General features: G+C 35.7%; 1 protein-coding gene across 1 annotated transcript; it reads left to right on the top strand.

Annotated features, from left to right (window-relative positions):
• Positions 1–13,511: 13,511 nt before the first annotated feature.
• On the top strand, positions 13,512–15,481 carry LOC131991643 (coiled-coil domain-containing protein 106-like). The gene is made up of 3 exons (XM_059357134.1): positions 13,512–13,545; positions 13,648–13,815; positions 14,860–15,481. Exons 2-3 carry the CDS (start codon positions 13,671–13,673, stop codon positions 15,168–15,170), a joined length of 456 nt encoding a protein of 151 aa, XP_059213117.1. The 5' UTR covers positions 13,512–13,545; positions 13,648–13,670; the 3' UTR covers positions 15,171–15,481.
• Positions 15,482–19,775: the final 4,294 nt, after the last annotated feature.

The following is a 19,775-nucleotide window of genomic DNA, read 5'->3' as shown; positions in this document are numbered from 1 at the left end:
CTTCACAATAAAAGTCCCTGTGTTGTCTGGTGCTCTTCATCTAACATCTCACTGTGGCTGTTTCTCTGTGTTTACTCTTCTGCTTGCAGTAATATTGAACCTGTTTTAACAGAAAATTAACCACAAACTAAGCTCCGCTAATTCTGTGATTAATTCTTCATAATCCTCCCCAATTATTTGTTTCGCTTTAATTATGAAGCAGCAAACTGGGGAAAGGTTGTGTTTTCATCTGCAGAGAGGTCACAGCTGAAAGTGAAAATGAAAAAATAAACCAACCAAAGACACAAAATTACATAAAAAGACAATAAATACCAGAAAAAGCCCAAAGATTACCTAAAAAGTCATTAATGGTGACAAAAAAAGAGTCAAAACTACCAAATAAGTCATACAAGAGAAACAAAATACACAAAAATATACCAGCTTTGGGCCAACATCAACCTCAAAGCTTCATTAAACTAAAGCTGATTTATTCCTCAGTGGTGTGAAAGCAGCAGAGCAGCAGCTCAACACTTTCTTTCAACACTAAAAGTGAGATATTTCTAATGTTGATTCTACTCTGCACATGTCATGAGAATGGGACCGTTCATCTGATCAGCCAGGCATAGAATTAGCTGAGTACTTATTATGCTAAAAATGATAATTCACTCTGATAATGGCCGCCGAGCGTGCACCCAACCACTCCAATCTATCTCACTGAGAAAATAATGAGACAACAGCCACGGAGCTGAAGTCTGCTTCTCCAAGCTGCTGCTTTTATATTCTCACTTTTCTGTTTCCTGCACACACACTTCACTAAAACATCTGGACAACCTCTGCATATTCAGGGTCCCCAGAGGATGAACTCCAACCAATGGCACTCCGGTCCTATCTATCTCAATACAAACTGAGACGACATGTCACCTCATTTATTAGCTCAGTAAAAGTTCTGGTGGCGACATTCTGGTCTAAATCTCTAGTGTGTTATTTGATTGACAGGTGGCTGTCATCAGCATAGAAGCAGAACAAATGGCATCACAGTTTATTTCAACATTTCGTTCATTTAAAAAGGTCTTGTTCAGTGTTCAGTCAGACTAAAAGACTCCAAGGAGGCTCAGTTTCTCCAGAAAAAAAAAAAAATACCAAAAAACAGACACAAAATTACAACAACAACAAAAAAGATGTAAAAATGACCAAAAATACACAAAATTTCCCAGGAAATATAGAAAATATAGAAAAAGAAGACACAATATTACATAAAAAGACAAAAAAATACCAAGGCCAGAGTCCGTCCCTAGCCTATCGATCCCAACTGAAGTCATACACCTTAAACACAACACACAAATATGTATTTCACTAAAGACAAAGAAATGCCAAAATACAGACACAAAATGTCTAAAGTAGATGTAAAAATGACAGAAAAAAAGACAAAATTACCCAGAAAATACAAAAAAAGACACAAAATGACCAAAAAAATTACAAAAAAAAACCCCAAACTCATAAAAGAGCAACAAAAGACACAAAAATACCCCCCAAAAATACAAAAAAAAGACAACAACTGTGTTGTTTCACTTCAGATTTTATTTGATTTAAAAAAGTCTCATTCAGCATTCAGACGTTGGTATTAGCGTAGCTGTCGTCTGATGTTCAGGACTGAATTTAAAGTCATGTTAAACAGCTTTTCTCTTTTACTGTCCCCTCTTTTCTCCTCCTCTAAACCTCCTCTCCTCCTCCTCTTCCTCCTCTCCTTCCTCTAATAATAATGTGCTCTAATGCAGAGAGATGCCCCTGCTGCTGCAGTCAGATCCTTTCAGGTCACCATGGTGGAACAGAACAGAACAGAACAGACCAGAACAGAACAGAACAGAACAGATGGTGTTATATCAGATTTCTCTTTATTTCCTGTGATGTGTTTCAGACTACTTACTTCCATCAGGCCACTGAGGGGAAATAATGGAGATAATTATACTTAATAACACACAGAGAGAGATCACTTTAATTCACATACAAGAAACTTTTACATTAGACTGGATATGAGCTGATATTTCTCTTCTGGTCAACAATTTAAAAGACTCAAACCAGGAGTTCATTAATACATATAACAAGTAGGACAGGGGTCTCTAACTCTAATTACCTGGGGGCCGCTGGAGGCAGTAAAATGACCAACAAAAGACCCCAAATTACTAAAAAAGACCCCAAATTACTAAAAAAGACCCCAAATTACTAAAAAAAGACCCCAAATTACTAAAAAAAAAAAAAAGACACAAAATGACAGAAAAAAACTAAATTACTTTTTAAAAAAAGGCACAAAATGGGCAAAAAAGACACACAATTACAAAAAATTACACAAAATGACTGAAAAAACACAAAATTACTTAAAGAAGAAACACAAAATTACTAAAAAAAAAAGACACAAAATGACCAAAAAATACACAGAATTACCAAAAAAGACGAACGTATTTAAATAAGACAAAAAATTACCCAAAAGGACAGAAAAAAACTAAATTACCAAAAAAGACACAAAATTACAAAAGACACAAAATGACTGAAAAAACACAAAATGACTTAAAAAAGACAAAAATGATAAAAAGACACAAAATGACCAAAAAAAGAAACAAAATTATTTTAAAAAGACACAAAATGACCAAAAAAAAGACACAAAATGACCAAAAAAGACCCAAAATTACTAAAAAAAAGACACAAAATGACAGAAATAAACTAAATTACTTTTAAATAAGACACAAAATGGGCAAAAAAGACACAATTACAAAAAATTAGACAAAATGACTGAAAAAACACAAAATTACTTAAAAAAGAAACAAAATGATCAAAAAGACACAAAATTACTAAAAAAAAGACACAAAATGACCAAAAAATACACAGAATTACCAAAAAAGACGAACGTATTTAAATAAGACAAAAAATTACCCAAAAAGGACAGAAAAAAACTAAATTACCAAAAAAGACACAAAATTACAAAAGACACAAAATGACTGAAAAAACACAAAATTACTTAAAAAAGACAAAAATTATAAAAAGACACAAAATGACCAAAAAAAGAAACAAAATTATTTTAAAAAGACACAAAATGACACAAAAAAAGACACAAAATTACCAAAAAAGTAACTAAAGGGACCTTCCACACACAACACGGTAAAGTGCCATTCATATAAAACTCACATTAAACTTTCATATCAAGGTGGGGGCCACAAAATATCGTCACGAGGGCCACAATTGGCCCGCGGGCCGCCAGTTTGAGACCCATGGCTTTAACGGACAGCTAAATGAAGATATTCTCTGATTGGATGCATTGCTGGACATGAAGTGAAATAAACCAACATGAAGTTAAATAAACCGACATGAAGTGAAATAAACCAACATGAAGTGAAATAAACCAACAGTCGGTTCAGACACTCACTAAATGAATGGTGTTAGTGTAATAAAGTAAAGTGTGCAGCTCCTGTATCAGAGTGTAATCCTTTCTGAGGCGAGTTAGAGAACGAGGGGTGAATCAGAGTATATTACATCACTTGGGACGTTAAACGGTCTCATCAGTGAACATTTAATTAAAGCATCACACCTCCAGAGGCTCAGAGCTAATAAACAGTGAAACAGGAGAAACCATTAGGAGAAGGACTGGTAACCACTCAGACAGACTGGAAGCACGACGCAAACCAGGGGAACTTTACTTTACTTTCCTGTTCTGGTGGTTCTGAGGCTGCTCCAACATGCAATTATCAGTTTAAAGAGTTTATTAAAGGATCAAAAGGATCAGAAGTTGTGCAGGAGGTGAGCTGGTGGATTTTATCTTCACTGGTTTAAAAAAATTACTAAAAAAGTCATTGATAGTGACAAAAAAAGAGTCAAAACTACCAAAAAAGTAATACAAGAGCAACAAAAGACACAAAACTACCCCAAAAAAAGATGTAAAAATGACCAAAAATACACAAAATTACCCAGGAAATATAGAAAAATAAGACACAATACTACATAAAAAGACAAAAAGCTAACCTAAAAACCCCAAAAATTACTAAAAAAAAGTCATTGATAATGACAAAAAAGGGTCAAAACTACCAAAATTAGTCATACAAGAGAAAAAATACACAAAAAAAGACACAAAATTACAAAAAAAATACAACAAATGTGTGTTTTCACTATATCAAAGTTTGATTAAAGTTTTTGTTCATTTAAAGCGTTTGGTTGGACTAAAAGACTCCAAGCAGTCGCTGTTCACTTCCTCTGTGAAAAGACAAAGACACAAAATTATTTAAAAATGACACAAAAATATTTTAAAAAGACACAAAATAACCATAAACAGACACAAAATTATAAAAAAAGACACAAAATTACCAAAAAAGTAATTAAAAGGGCCTTCGACACACAACACGGTAAAGTGCCATTCATATAAAACTCACGTTAAAATTTTAGATGAAGAAGTGAACTTTAGGACATCAGAAGAACTCAGTGAGGAGACATAAATAGTCTCCGTTATCAGGATTCAGACTCTGTTGTTGTGTGAGGAGTGGACTCTTCATGTCCAGCAATGCATCCAATCAGAGAATATCTTCATTTAGCTGTCCGTTAAATCACAAAGATGTTATTATGTATTTCTGATTGTTGACAATTTTCACATGCAAAACAAATGTTTAAGTCTTTTCTGACAACAGCTCACAAATATATAGAAAACATTATTAGACCACCATTGTTTTCTTGAATTTGTTGTTAATTTTAATGTCTGGTTCAACTAAAGGTACATTTTAAGGAAGTAAATCTGTGTCATCGGAGTTTGAAATAAAAAAGCGGGAAATTCTAGCACTGAATATTTATGCATTGAAATTATGTATCTGAATGTTTTTCAACGTTAAAAATTCAACCTCAAAAATGTTTAACGTTGAAAAACATTCAGATACATAATTTCAATGCATAAATATTCAGTGCTAGAAATTCAACGTCTTTTTTATTTCAAACTCTGATGACACAGAGTTACTTCCATAACATTTGTTTGGACAAATATAATGATAACAACAAAAATAGCTGATAAGAGTTTAATTTAATGAGGTGAAAGTGTGTGTTTTAATCAGTGAAGCAGTGTTTGTGTCTGGGGTCGCGATTTGGATGAAGAAGTGAACTTTAGGACATCAGAAGAACTCTGATCCAGCTCTGCTGTTGAACCCCAGCTCCTTATGTAATTGACCTGTTACCAGGCAACAAAAAAAGAAACACAAACTGAATAATGTTGATAATAAACTGCCTCCTCCAGCAGTAAACACGCAGCTGAAACGTGCATCTGAATTAGCTGCTCTAATTGCTCAGCGCATAAAGCAGCAACATGTTGCAGCATAAACATTGCCGCAGCACTCATCAACAGGATCGATCAGCAGCAGCCTGACACACTCTGATAATACATTCCTGTTGGAGTGTTTCTGATCAATACGGCCTATTTAAACCGTCTCCGCCGTATTTATCTCTGAGGTCGAACCAGCCAGCTCCTTTATGTTAAACTCCTCATCATCAGCACTTTTAAAGAGCTGAGAAAAGGAAACAGATGGTGTGTTCTTATGGAGATTCATCACAATTAAAGTGTTTGTCAGCAGCGATCCGTTGAGAGTTTGTGATTTGTGTTTATAAAAAGAGGCGAGCCAGGCTGAGCGATGAGCGAGGGCGACCCCACAAACTAACACTGTTTCACTGATTAAAACACACACTTTCACCTCGTTAATGGAAGTGATACATTCAGAGAGAGGCTGCCAAGATTTATACACCACTCATGTGTGTAAAAGAGCAAAGGAGTAAAAAAAAGACACAAAATAGACAGATAAAAAGTAAAAAAAAAAACATAAAAAGACCAAAACTGACAAAATAAGAGACAAAATAAACAAAGTCATAAAAGAGCAACAAAAGACACAGAATGCTCTCCAAAAAATACAAAAAAAGACACAAAATGACTAACGACTTACCAAAAGTCACAAAGAAGCAACAAAAGACAAAAAAAAATTACCAAAAATGTCATTAAAAGTGACAAAAAAAGAGACGAAATAAACCCCCCAAAAAGCACAAATAAAATACCAAAACTCATAAAGGTGCAAAAAAAGACACAAAATTACATAAAAAAACAAACATAAAAAGACCAAAACTGAAAAAATAAGAGACAAAATAAACAAAAGGTCATAAAAGAGCAACAAAAGAAAAGACGAAAAAGAGATACAAAATGACAAAAAAACTAAAACAAATGACTAAAAGTCTCAAAAAAGCAACAAAAGACAAAAGATTACCAAAAATGTCATTAAAAGTGACAAAAACAGAGACAAAATAAACAAAAAAGTGCAAAAAAAGAGGCGAGCCAGACTGAGCGATGAGCGAGGGCGACCCCACAAACTAACACTGTTTCACTGATTAAAACACACACTTTCACCTCGTTAATGGAAGTGATACATTCAGAGAGAGGCTGCCAAGATTTATACACCACTCATGAGTGTATGGGGAAATATGAAGTTCCCCAGAACACACATGAACATACACAAAATGACATAAAAATACAAAAAAAAAACATAAAAAGACCAAAACTGACAAAATAAGAGACAAAATAAACAAGAGGTCATAAAAGAGCAACAAAAGAAACAGAATTCTCCCCGAAAAATAAAAAAAAGACAAAAAAGAGATACAAAATGACTAAAATAGATGTAAAAATTACCCCAAAATACACAAAATTACCCAGGAAATACAAAAAAAGACACAAAATGACTAAAAAACTAACACAAGTGACTAAAAGTCTCAAAAAAGCAACAAAAGACATGTCATTAAAAGTGACAAAAACAGAGACAAAATAAACAAAAAAGTGCAAAAAAAGAGGCGAGCCAGGCTGAGCGATGAGCGAGGGCGACCCCAGAAACTAACACTGTTTCACTTTCACCTCGTTAATGGAAGTGATACATTCATAGAGAGGCTGCCAAGATTTATAGACCACCTCATGAGTGTACGGGGAAATAGGAAGTTCCCCAGCAGCTGAAAAACAAAACATAAAAAGACCAAAAACTGACAAAATAAGAGACAAAATAAACAAAAGGTCATAAAAGAGCAACAAAAGACACAGAATTCTCCCCAAAAAAGACAAAAAAAGAGATACAAAATGACTAAAATAGATGTAGAAATTACCCCAAAATACACAAAATTACCCAGGAAATACAAAAAACCCCACAAAATGACTGAAAAAAATACAACAAATTACCAAAAGTCACAAAAAAGCAACAAATGACATTATGTTGGAGATATTATATTGTAGATTTTTTCTTTTTCCTCTTCCGGACACAATTTCGTCCCGCTACAAATGACAAACTACAAATTATATATCAAAACGTGCGGTTTGATTGGGATCAGTGTGCTATTACTTTTCTCTATGGAAATTTTGCATTGAAATGAATGGGACGGCCGAAAAAAAATGAGCGAAAAAGAACAATAATTGGAGATTTTTAAACGTCTACGGTAACCCTTTCTTTTACAGTCCCCTAATTACTGTGTATTTACTGTGTAATTACACGGTAAAAAGACAGAATTACAAGGTAACTAACACTGGTAAAATGATGGTAACTATAGAGTAAATACTAACTAATTGCCTTGTAATATCTCAACTATTACTAAAAAACAACTCTGCATTAATGGGTAATTACAACCGGTATTATGAAGGTAACTACAGTAAAATACTAACACAATTACTATGTAAAAAGAGAGAAATTACAACACATTTACCTGGTAGTATAATCCAATATATCACCTGTCCATCTAGTTACTAGGTTATAGGGCCGTTTTGGCTGGTAATTACTTTGCTCATTCATTTATCATGCCTGGTTTTATTTAGTACTTACCTGGCAAATATGACATCAGGATCCTCTTGTTATTTAAACTTTCTGTAGTGTTACCAGGTAAAACATGTCTATTTACCAAGTAAATAAGATGAAAGTGTGCCGTAAAAGAAAGCGTGGCTTCTTTCCACAGTATTACCAGTTTCTTACTATGTAACTAAACCAAGACTTCAGTTTTATATATTGTCCATTCTCAACACTACCATGTATTTTCTGTAGTGTTACCAGGTAAAACATGTCTATTTACCAAGTAAATAAGATGAAAGTGTGCCGTAAAAGAAAGTGTGGCTTCTTTCCACAGTATTACCAGTTTCTTACTATGTAACTAAACCAAGACTTCAGTTTTATATATTGTCCATTCTCAACACTACCATGTATTTTCTGTAGTGTTACCAGGTAAAACATGTCTATTTACCAAGTAAATAAGATGAAAGTGTGCCGTAAAAGAAAGTGTGGCTTCTTTCCACAGTATTACCAGTTTCTTACTATGTAACTAAACCAAGACTTCAGTTTTATATATTGTCCATTCTCAACATTACCATGTATTTTCTGTAGTGTTACCAGGTAAAATATGTCTATTTACCAAGTAAATAAGATGAAAGTGTGCCGTAAAAGAAAGCGTGGCTTCTTTCCACAGTATTACCAGTTTCTTACTATGTAACTAAACCAAGACTTCAGTTTTATATATTGTCCATTCTCAACATTACCATGTATTTTCTGTAGTGTTACCAGGTAAAACATGTCTATTTACCAAGTAAATAAGATGAAAGTGTGCCGTAAAAGAAAGTGTGGCTTCTTTCCACAGTATTACCAGTTTCTTACTATGTAACTAAACCAAGACTTCAGTTATATATATTGTCCATTCTCAACATTACCATGTATTTTCTGTAGTGTTACCAGGTAAAACATGTCTATTTACCAAGTAAATAAGATGAAAGTGTGCTGTAAAAGAAAGTGTGGCTTCTTTCCACAGTATTACCAGTTTCTTACTATGTAACTAAACCAAGACTGTTCAGTTTTACATATTGACCGCTCTCAACATTACCATGTATTTTCTGTAGTGTTACCAGGTAAAACATGTCTATTTACCAAGAGAATAAAACAAACTGCTGTTATACAAAGATTTCTTACCAAGGAATTACATCAAAAAGTTCAATTTATTAAGACAAACTAAAAAAGTAACCAAGGTTAAACATGTCTATTAAATAAAATCTCTCAAGTATATAAGAGAAGGTGTGCTGTGAAAGAACTCACATTACTTAACATTCCTATTTCAGAACAAAAGGTTGATAACTACATCCTATAACACGCCCGTATGTCCTTAAACATGCGCCCCAGTGTACCCTTACGGTAGTCTTTGGCCAACCAGTGGTTCCATTCGATGAACCGCAAGTTCATTTTCAAAGATTTTTCCGTCAAGTTTCCCCTATATCTGTACACATTCTCCTTATAGGTCCTCCATGCCCTCTCAATATGCTGAGTATGTGCACCTGTATCTGGGTGCACATAATGCCGATGGTGATTCACTTGGTAGTGAATATAGCCATTATGCGACAAGTTGTTATAGGCCCTCCAAGAATCGCTGATGACCTTACTTCCAGGTCGGACATATTTTTCGATAATCGGAAGAAGTCGCTCCCTTGATCGATTTTCCACCAATTTCAGGATGGGCCGGCGGCGAGATCTCTTCACCTCTATCATGCCGAATACCCATGAGCGTCTCCTCCAGGTGGGACCTCTTCGACCACGTCCATACTTGACAAACAAAACGATAAATATTACATTTGAATACAACCCATCCCACAGTCATGACTGAAAATATTACAATGTTTAAGGTGTTAGTAATTCAGACTTGTAGTCAGAGAAGTTAAGATAAATAAAGAGGGCAGTCTGGTAACAGACTTGTCACTGATGAGGACTAGTCAGCTATGTAACAGGCCTTACAGAATGGCTTGATAATCAAGCATCTCTCTCAATTTTCAAAAGTCCTGCCTTGAGGCCATCCCATCCTTACTTTAGCTCGTTGTTGCATCTCAAATCATAAGAGATTTTGACCTTTGTCTTTTTCCTAGGGCAGGCCAATGCCAAATCTCATGGGGTTTCAGTATGTAGGTAGTTCATAGAAGCCCTCATATTCATCCACCCTGATTTTGACCTATCATTCATGTACACAGTTACAGCCAATCACATTGTGGCAACCTAGCCTGGAAATCGAGACAGTCAAATTTTCATTTGCTCTGCAGTGGTGTCTGCAACTAATCGTTCAAGCTCTATATATATTCATTAAAATGGCATGATTTTGTCACATCAGTCTATCTGGTGTAGCTTTGTGTGCTATCTAATTGTGGGCAGAAGTATTTTGATACACAGCCGATTGGTCATAGCCTCATTATAAGTAAATATTATCAAGGTAATGACTTTACCAACTGATTTTTTCAAGTATTCCCTTAATTTTATGAGCATATGAGCTTGCATGGCAGAAACAACTTTAGGTGAAATGAAGATGAGCCATTTCTAATGCTATAATTGCTATACCTTTCTTTTGTGGCGAAATTTACTTTCGTCGATTGCAACAAATGCTCTCCTCCCTCCAATGCGCATTTGTACTCTCCTCTCGAGTCTTTTTATCCCCCTATTGCACACATTCCGCAGCTTTGTTGTGACCCTTGTGAGCGTCTTGCTGCTTCCACAAATGCCATCCTCAATCATGTCCACTTGCCTCCTCCGTAAACCTTGAGACAAGCTGAGAAAACACACAAACATATAAAGAAATATGTCAATTGTCAGTATGTGATTTTAATGCAGCCTGATTTTAGAACTACAATATATAGGCATAGTAGAAATATAACAGGGGTCTGGATTGATTCACACTGAATTTTTCCTTTCATTCATATTTGAAAATATAGAAATATAAAGTATGAGGATCTAACCTGTGCATAATCGCGATCCATGACCCTAATGGAATGTGAGATCGGGAAAATATCGATCCCTCTCTGATTGTCCTTGTAATTGCCCTTCCACGATGGGTTGCCCTTCTACAGATCCTGCAAAATATTAAATCATCAACAGTATAAATATCCAATACATATCAGGGCCATTTTGGATATATTGCCAAAAGTTATGAGCCACCTGCCTTCCCACACATATGAACTTAAGTGGCATCCCTTTCATAAACTATGATTTACAGTAATATGATGTTGGTCCAAACTTTGCAACTATAACAACTTCAACTCATTTAGGAGGGCTTTCCCCACGTTTATGAATGTGTTAATGAGAATTTTTGACCATTCTTCAATAAAGGCATTTGTGAGGTCAGACACTGATATTAGATGAGCAGGCCTGGATCACTTCAATTCATTCCTCAGGTGTACACCAACACCAAACTTGCTCATTCATGTCTTTATAGACTTAGCTTGGGAGCATAAATTGTCCAAAATTGTCTATTTTGTGGTATTTAGTTCTTAATACTACATTTTGGCTAATATATGGGGACAAATAAATAAATAAAGCTGTTGCTGTTGAAGTACTTTGTCGGAATAGTTGGAGATGGCCCATTCCTGTTCCAACATGCACAAATCTCAAGGGATATCTCATGGAAAATCCCATTTTAGTGTTCGATAACAAATTGACATAATGACAGATCTAACAAGTAGTATTTTGTTCCTCACTATTACAGTGTACATTTTCACTGGAAATAACATCACTATTTCAGAAGATCCAAAATGAATCCCTTACCACCTGTATCCATCCTTAGTTGTGTTGTTTTTTTTTAATTTCATGTGGTTCTGGCACACTGGGCATCGTTTTTTTCTTGCTAACAGTTTCTCGCGTTGTAGCCACCTTATTAAGCGCCTGCCCCCTTGCGCCGTCTTCAGCAGCATCACTCTTGTCAGTGACATGTTACTAGGAAAGAAAAGAAGTATATTTTGTTGTCAATACTGAGAGGTTTTACCCTAGACATGTTTACATTAAAGGGAATTTTACAGAAAATGTGCTATTTTTTCCAGACCTGTATCTATAATAACTATAAATATCTTAGCCTAAGCAAAGTGCATGAAGATACTTTATTTAAGTAGGCTTGTGCTATCATAATTTATCACCAATGAAATTAACCATAGTTTGTAAACTTTATCTGCCCACTACTGACATAAGAATAACACATGCATATTGGCCATCACAAAGTTACAAGGAGTGTTCTGTGTCAGAGAATGTAATTTATGCCTATTACAGAACACACTTCCACAACAGTAAAGCCAAAACAAGCTACGTTAACATTGCTGACCAGTCAGGTCACGTTACAAGGCTGAGAAACGTTACCCATATTTGCATTTTCAATCATAACCTATCCAAAAACACACCATCTCTATCATCATCATCAAAGCCAACATGCTGCGCACATTACGGTACACTGCTATAACGTTAGCAACAAATAATAAATGGTATTGAGGAAAGTCTATCTGATAGTTATCCAGATGTCAGATAACCTACCTGCAATCACTGAGAGTGTCCTTCTGAAGTGAAGTGAAGCAACAGTTGGAGAAAGACCGGCGCTATTATTTAAATTTCCCCGCGCAAACTAGAGGGAAAAAAACAAAAAACAGGAAGGACCATCACCGACTCCGCGCGTGAAGTAGACTGAGGAGAGCAGCAGGTCGAATCGGTCGAATCTGGCTAAATTAGCACACTCAACTGCGTTGTTGTTAAGTTATATCTAAAGTGAAATAGATATGGCACCAACAAGAAAAACTCGAAGAACTAATCTTCAGGGGGAAAAGAAAGTGCAAAACCCACCAGCTGACAAGACGCCGAGCGATGTTGAAGGTAAGATTAACGTGGTTTGGACGTTAGTAACTTACTCTAAGTATCACGAAATTGAAGTAATGTTACTGATTACTTTACTTTACGCAAATTAGATAACGCAGTCAGGGGCTCCTGAAGCTGAGAGAACCTCATATATTAGTGGCGTGTCAGGGAGCTGCTATCAACAGTGAAACAACATCAACATTTTTATGACATATAAAGAGACACAAGAGGATGTTTGGTCACCCTACTGCTCTGTGTATTTGTGTCCATTCTTTGTGGATTTTTTAAAGGTCATTCATGTTAATATACACTGGATTATTAGCAGGAAATTAGTTCCATTTTCCAAGTTGAGTATAGAAATCCTTAAGTTATCTAGCCAATGATTGTCCCATATTTGCATTTTGAATGGAATTATGGGTCTCACCCAGTCTGTAAGTTGGTCATTGACTTCAATCAACAGGACTATAAAATTCCTTAAATATGTTCATGTTAACATTATGGACAAGCATGCTTGCTCTCAAAAATTTTTTTTTTTAAAATTGGACATTCTTGGCCTATTCATTTCCCCTTAAAATCCTTTGGTGATATGATCAGGTTAGATGAATTGCAGATAGCTCAAAACTTCATTCTGCCTGTCACCTGTTGTGAAGTTGCTGGCTGTAACATAAACATAACCAAATAGGAGTAAAGGAACACTGTGATAATACAGGGATGTTAATATTTCTGTCTGTATTTTTTGTAGTTGTTGAGGTCCAATCAAGCGCATCCAATGCTGCAGCAACGCTGGATACAAATCTCCTTAAAGAGGAAATGCGTCTTCTTAAAGAAGAAAACAGAATTCTGAAAGAAGAACGAGATTTTCTAAGAAAGAAAGTCAGTGAGAACACTGTCAACGCCTCTAACAAAAAGGGTATACAAAGATATGCTTGTCATAACCTTTCCTGTGATGATATTTAGTAGCTGGCTGTTTCTTTTCTTTATTTTTAAATCTACTGTACTGCTACACTTTTAGAGTTGAAGAAAAGGACTTCTGTCATGATGGACTCATCTGACTCCGATGATGATGATACCACGTCTGACACCGATGAGGATTTAGTGGAGGTCAAAGCAAAGATGCCGAAAAAGAAAATCGGAAAGCATCGTTTGGACAAAAATCCAAAAGCATCGTTTGGACGAAGAGGTAACTTGCATGCGCCATCACACATCACACCTAATAAAACGTTGACATATTTATTAATATTTAGAATAATAACAGACACACTGGCCTGGCCTCGAAAAATATTCAGTCAGCAGATTTTATTTTGCTTTAAAGGTGGGGTGGATGATGATTTTCTGGAGCATTTTCTTTTATCATATTTTTTAAAATCCCCTTAATACCCAGATTGCAACCAATTAATTAAATGCTCTGACACACACACACACACACAAAAAAAATATATATATATATATATTATAATTTGTTTAAAATAATTTATTTTAACACAGTGAAAATATTTAAATTTATACTCAGGGCTGCCTATCTACAGTTTCCTATCACTCGTCAAAAGTCTGTCCTGTTGTTCGCTTCCATTTCCATAGCAACCCACCAACATCCCAGAACCAGAGCAGTTGGTCTCTTCCATGTGGCGAAACCGTGCAGTGCATTCTATCATGTTACTACTGTCTAATGAATACTGCAGCCTGAGAGAATCAACAACATTAACCGGAAATAATTGTCAGCTGAATAAACTGAACCAAAACACCAAAATAAAGAATTGACAAAATAAAATTAAAATAAAAAACCCTAATAACATAAACAATCTGTAAAGCCATTGAACAGGGGCAGATGGTGAATTAAGGGTGCAAGATCGCAAGATCACCTCTCCTAAACTATGCAGGATATACCTTGTGTTTCACTTTTACCTTCATTAAACAGCTTAGGACTAATTGTGAGGGTCTCCCTGTTGTGCTAAGCAGCGCATCAGCTAATGGATTGGCTACATTTTTCAAATACCAGATACAGCTATTTTGTCCATATCAGGATCAATATGTGATCCAAATATCATATTGGAGCATCCCTACCATATCAAAGTGTAATACAATCCACTTAGTCACCTCACTTCAGACCATGAAAGTGTACTTTGTTGTTATTTTGAGTGACAATGTATAATTGATTATAAGGTTTGTCTGATTTTTGTGATATTTGTGTGATTTTTTTCTCAATTGTGTTTGATATGTCTCGTAGCTTCAAATCCAGATGATGTACTACACCGATACACCAAGATACTTGCAGAGTTCAGAAAACACAGAAGTGTTGGGCTCGCCTGCCGAAAATTTGGCATCGACAGGAACACCATTGCTCTCACCGGCATCATTGCGGAAATGAAAATTGCAGGTCCAGAGAAAATGCCACCCTTTGACGATGGAGACACTCTTGCAGGCTATTCGAAAAAGTGCAAAGCTGTACTCCAGGAAGATGAGGAGCTAATGAAAAAAATAGACTCAATGAAGAAGACGGCTGACCTGCTGCCCATTGCACACAAGTTCAATAAATAAGTTGGTTAAGTTTAGGCTTTTGGTTTTAAGAGGTCAGTTCATTTAGTTGTCCTTTGTGGCACTATTTACAGTAGCTTTTTTTTGTTCAATATTGCATTGTTGCACATTTTTCATTATTACTTGTTTACTTATTACTCATCTTGTGTTAATAAATTGAACGTTTTGATGTAATTGCTTCGTAAGAAGGCTTTGTATAACAGCAATTTGTTTATTCACTTGCAAAATAGTCATGTTTAACCTGGCAACATTGTAGGAAATACATGGAACAATATGTAAAACTGAACAGTCTTGGTTTAGTTACATAGTAAGAAACTGGTAATACTGTGGAAAGAAGCCACACTTTCTTTTACGGTACACTTTCATCTTATTTACTTGGTAAATAGACATGTTTTACCTGGTAACACTACAGAAAATACATGGTAATGTTGAGAATGGACAATATATAAAACTGAAGTCTTGGTTTAGTTACATAGTAAGAAACTGGTAATACTGTGGAAAGAAGCCACGCTTTCTTTTACAGCACACTTTGATCTTATTTACTTGGTAAATAGACATGTTTTACCTGGTAACACTACAGAAAATACATGGTAATGTTGAGAATGGACAATATATAAAACTGAAGTCTTGGTTTAGTTACATAGTAAGAAACTGGTAATACTGTGGAAAGAAGCCACACTTTCTTTTACGGTACACTTTCATCTTATTTACTTGGTAAATAGACATGTTTTACCTGGTAACACTACAGAAAATACATGGTAATGTTGAGAATGGACAATATATAAAACTGAAGTCTTGGTTTAGTTACATAGTAAGAAACTGGTAATACTGTGGAAAGAAGCCACACTTTCTTTTACGGCACACTTTCATCTTATTTACTTGGTAAATAGACATGTTTTACCTGGTAACACTACAGAAAATACATGGTAATGTTGAGAATGGACAATATATAAAACTGAAGTCTTGGTTTAGTTACATAGTAAGAAACTGGTAATACTGTGGAAAGAAGCCACGCTTTCTTTTACGGCACACTTTCATCTTATTTACTTGGTAAATAGACATGTTTTACCTGGTAACACTACAGAAAGTTTAAATAACAAGAGGATCCTGATGTCATATTTGCCAGGTAAGTACTAAATAAAACCAGGCATGATAAATGAATGAGCAAAGTAATTACCAGCCAAAACGGCCCTATAACCTAGTAACTAGATGGACAGGTGATATATTGGATTATACTACCAGGTAAATGTGTTGTAATTTCTCTCTTTTTACATAGTAATTGTGTTAGTATTTTACTGTAGTTACCTTCATAATACCGGTTGTAATTACCCATTAATGCAGAGTTGTTTTTTAGTAATAGTTGAGATATTACAAGGCAATTAGTTAGTATTTACTCTATAGTTACCATCATTTTACCAGTGTTAGTTACCTTGTAATTCTGTCTTTTTACCGTGTAATTACACAGTAAATACACAGTAATTAGGGGACTGTAAAAGAAAGGGTTACCACGTCTACTTCTCCGGCATAATTTCACCTAGAGACTCCATTTAAACTTTAAACAGTAGACACAAGTCTTGTGTATCGGTGTATTAATCCACGTTTCGATAGGTCATATCGTTTTTTATCAATCCCTGTTCAATGACCATGATCATTTTTGGAGAAATTCTGAGATTATAATGGGTGTGTATTGCACGGAATGTTCGTGTCACAGTGTGTGACATCATCACCAGAGTGTAGAGGGAGAGAAAAAACTGTCAAAAAATACATTTGAAAACTGCGCTCCAGGCCGCAAATTCCACTCTACAGAAATAATTTATACATAGAAACGTAGGAAAATTTGTCTTCTCACTCACAATCCTCTGGTAAAGCTGTCAGAGTTATAGTTTGGGCGTAGGACGCACAGATGATCCACCAACACCACCAACAGCCTCATTGGCTCCCATATTAAAAACGCAGGAAGATTTCTGAAAAAGGGAGATGTAACAGTTTTTTTTAGATCGCTCTAACAAAGCTATTTTTTCATTTTTCTTAAAAAAAACATATGTAGACGTTCAGGAAGAACGCAGGATGCTCAAAGTGAAGTCGGATCAATGATAGGTATTATGGTTTTGCCAAAAATGCTTTCTGTTCGAGGCCAGAAATTCCAGTCTGTCCACCTCTGGCTGCTGTCACTGTTCCGGAACATTGACAGCTGCAGTTAATTCTGTTGATTGCTCTGCTCTGATTGGTCGACCCCAAAGCCTTTGATCCTTTGATGTGATTACAGTTACAGACACACACACACACACACATGCGCGCACACTCCTCCAGATACACATGCTTGACACTAATAATAATATAACATTAATAGTTATAAATCTCTGAAGAATCTCATCATAGTGTACACACACCGGCAGTAGCCCCCGTGGCCCTTTCACTATTCACCCAGAGGAAATTTTCTAGTTAAAATTAAAGTTGACTTTATTTTACAACAGCGCTGAGTGACTCATGCATGGTAAAACATGACAGCTGAGTCACAAACTGACTCTAAAACTGAAATGTGTTTCTGGAAACATTTGAGGAGAGAAAAAGGAAACCCAGTGACAGAATCCTGACCGGTCGGTCTTTGATCAGCGCTGATAGTTTGACCGTTGATCTCCAGCTTTATGAGTCGCCCTGAGCTCAGATTTGGTTGGTTTCCAGGCTGAACTTCACGGCCCCTTTCATAAAAATGTCCCGAGATATTAACGTCCAGCCAGCTGAGTCTCCAAACAGGATGAAGTCTGGATGAAGGTGAATCGTCACGTTAAACTGCTGTGACGGATCGGCATTCACTCCGTCTGCCCACGTCCTCCTCTATTCACCACTCCGACAGATATTCAAAGGAATATTGAAAATGATATCAAGACAAAAGACAAATAAGACAAGTGAGGATAAAGAGGAGAGAGGACGGAGTCTGAGTGTCTGTGTGGAAGACTCTGATTTGAAACTGGAGAAAGATGAATTATATAATTGGATTTCCTGCCAAGAGTATTTTTGTTTTTTGTGTAATTTGTTTTTTTTAAAAGCTTCGACATGAAGTCAGACAGGTTCTCTCAGATATAAAACCCAAACTCGACCTGAACCCAGAGCCTTATCTCTGTCATTTCTTCTTCAAACACCAAGTTTGATGAAGAAAACAGTTTAAAAGTTATTTTTTTAGGATAAAGTTACATTCCACCTTAAAGCCTTTGAATTAAAGATTTTGTCTCGTGTTTCATGATTTCTTTAACAATGCTTTCTGTTGGGTAAATGACAGAAACTGTGATTGTCAAACATGTCCACTTTATTGGGAAGCCTTCCTCTAAAAATGAAATAATATTTTTCAGGCAATAGACCAGGGGTCTCAAACTCAAATTACCTGGGGGCCGCTGGAGGCAGTATCAAAATGACAAAAAAAAAAACACAAAATGACTAAAAAAAAAGACACAAAATGACCAAAAAAGATACAAAATGACTACAAAAAAGACACAAAAGACACAACATGACTAAAAAAAGACAAAAAATGACTAAAAAAAAGACAAAATGAGCAAAAAAACCCCACAAAAAGACACAAAATGACTAAAAAAGACATTAAATGACCAAAAAAGACACAAAATGACCAACAAAAAGACACAACATGACAAATAAAGACACTAAATGACCAAAAAAGATACAAAATGACTACAAAAAGACACAAAAGACACAACATGACTACAAAAAAGACACAAAATGACCAAAAAAGACACAAAATGAGCCAAAAAAACACAAAAAGACCCAAAATGACCCAAAAAACCCACAAAAAGACACAAAATGACGAAAAAAATACACAAAATGACCAAAAAAGATACAAAATGACTACAAAAAAGACACAACATGACAAAGAAAGACACTAAATGACCAAAAAAGATACAAAATGACTACAAAAATGACACAAAAGACACAACATGACTAATAAAAGACACAAAATGACTAAAAAAAGACAAAACGACCAAAAAAAGAAACAAAAAGACAGAAAATGACCCAAAAAAAAAACCACAAAAAGAGCCTAAATGACCAAAAAAAGACACAAATCCAGAATAATAACTAGAAACTGAAATAGAAAATGCTGTCTGCATCCATCTAAAAGGCATTAATCATAACACAGTATAATTCTTAACACAGATATTGCATTCCTGACACCGGTCTGAGATGGATCATATTGTCTAAATATTGAGATCAATAACCCGGGCCTCAGCTGTGTGTAGGGACGTCAGGATCAGCTGGAGGTTTCCATTAAACTCTTGAGCAGCTCGTCCTGTTGATCACATGTGCAGCTGCTCGTCAGCGGCTCGTGGTCGGCCGGGCGGAGACGTATAAGTGAAAAACATTAATGTGAAAACGGCGAACGAGGAAAAATGAAGCAATCTGCCCGGCTTTAATCTATTGAAGCAAAGTGAAAACTATTTCCTGGTTTAGATTTAGAGCGATACGAGCTGCCTGGGAGTCAGGAGCTGCAGGATGAGGCGTTTAAGAATCACTGGGTGGAAGATGATGTTCATTACATAGCAGGGGAAAGCCTTATTGATCGGCCCGCAGCCTTTATCAAGCAGGACGGACTTAAATCAGCTG

Source organism: Centropristis striata, chromosome 18 (assembly GCF_030273125.1).
Source record: "Centropristis striata isolate RG_2023a ecotype Rhode Island chromosome 18, C.striata_1.0, whole genome shotgun sequence".
NCBI lineage: Eukaryota > Metazoa > Chordata > Actinopteri > Perciformes > Serranidae > Centropristis > Centropristis striata.
The sequence above is the reverse complement of the archived record's forward strand: the minus strand, read 5'-3'. Positions and strand labels throughout refer to the sequence as shown.

Bases quoted from the DNA above. Each gene is read 5' to 3' on its own strand.
- LOC131991643 (XM_059357134.1), top strand. From the start codon at position 13,671: ATGATGGACTCATCTGACTCCGATGATGATGATACCACGTCTGACACC. The intron at 13,816-14,859 runs GTAACTTGCATG...TATGTCTCGTAG, and splicing joins AGCATCGTTTGGACGAAGAG to CTTCAAATCCAGATGATGTA.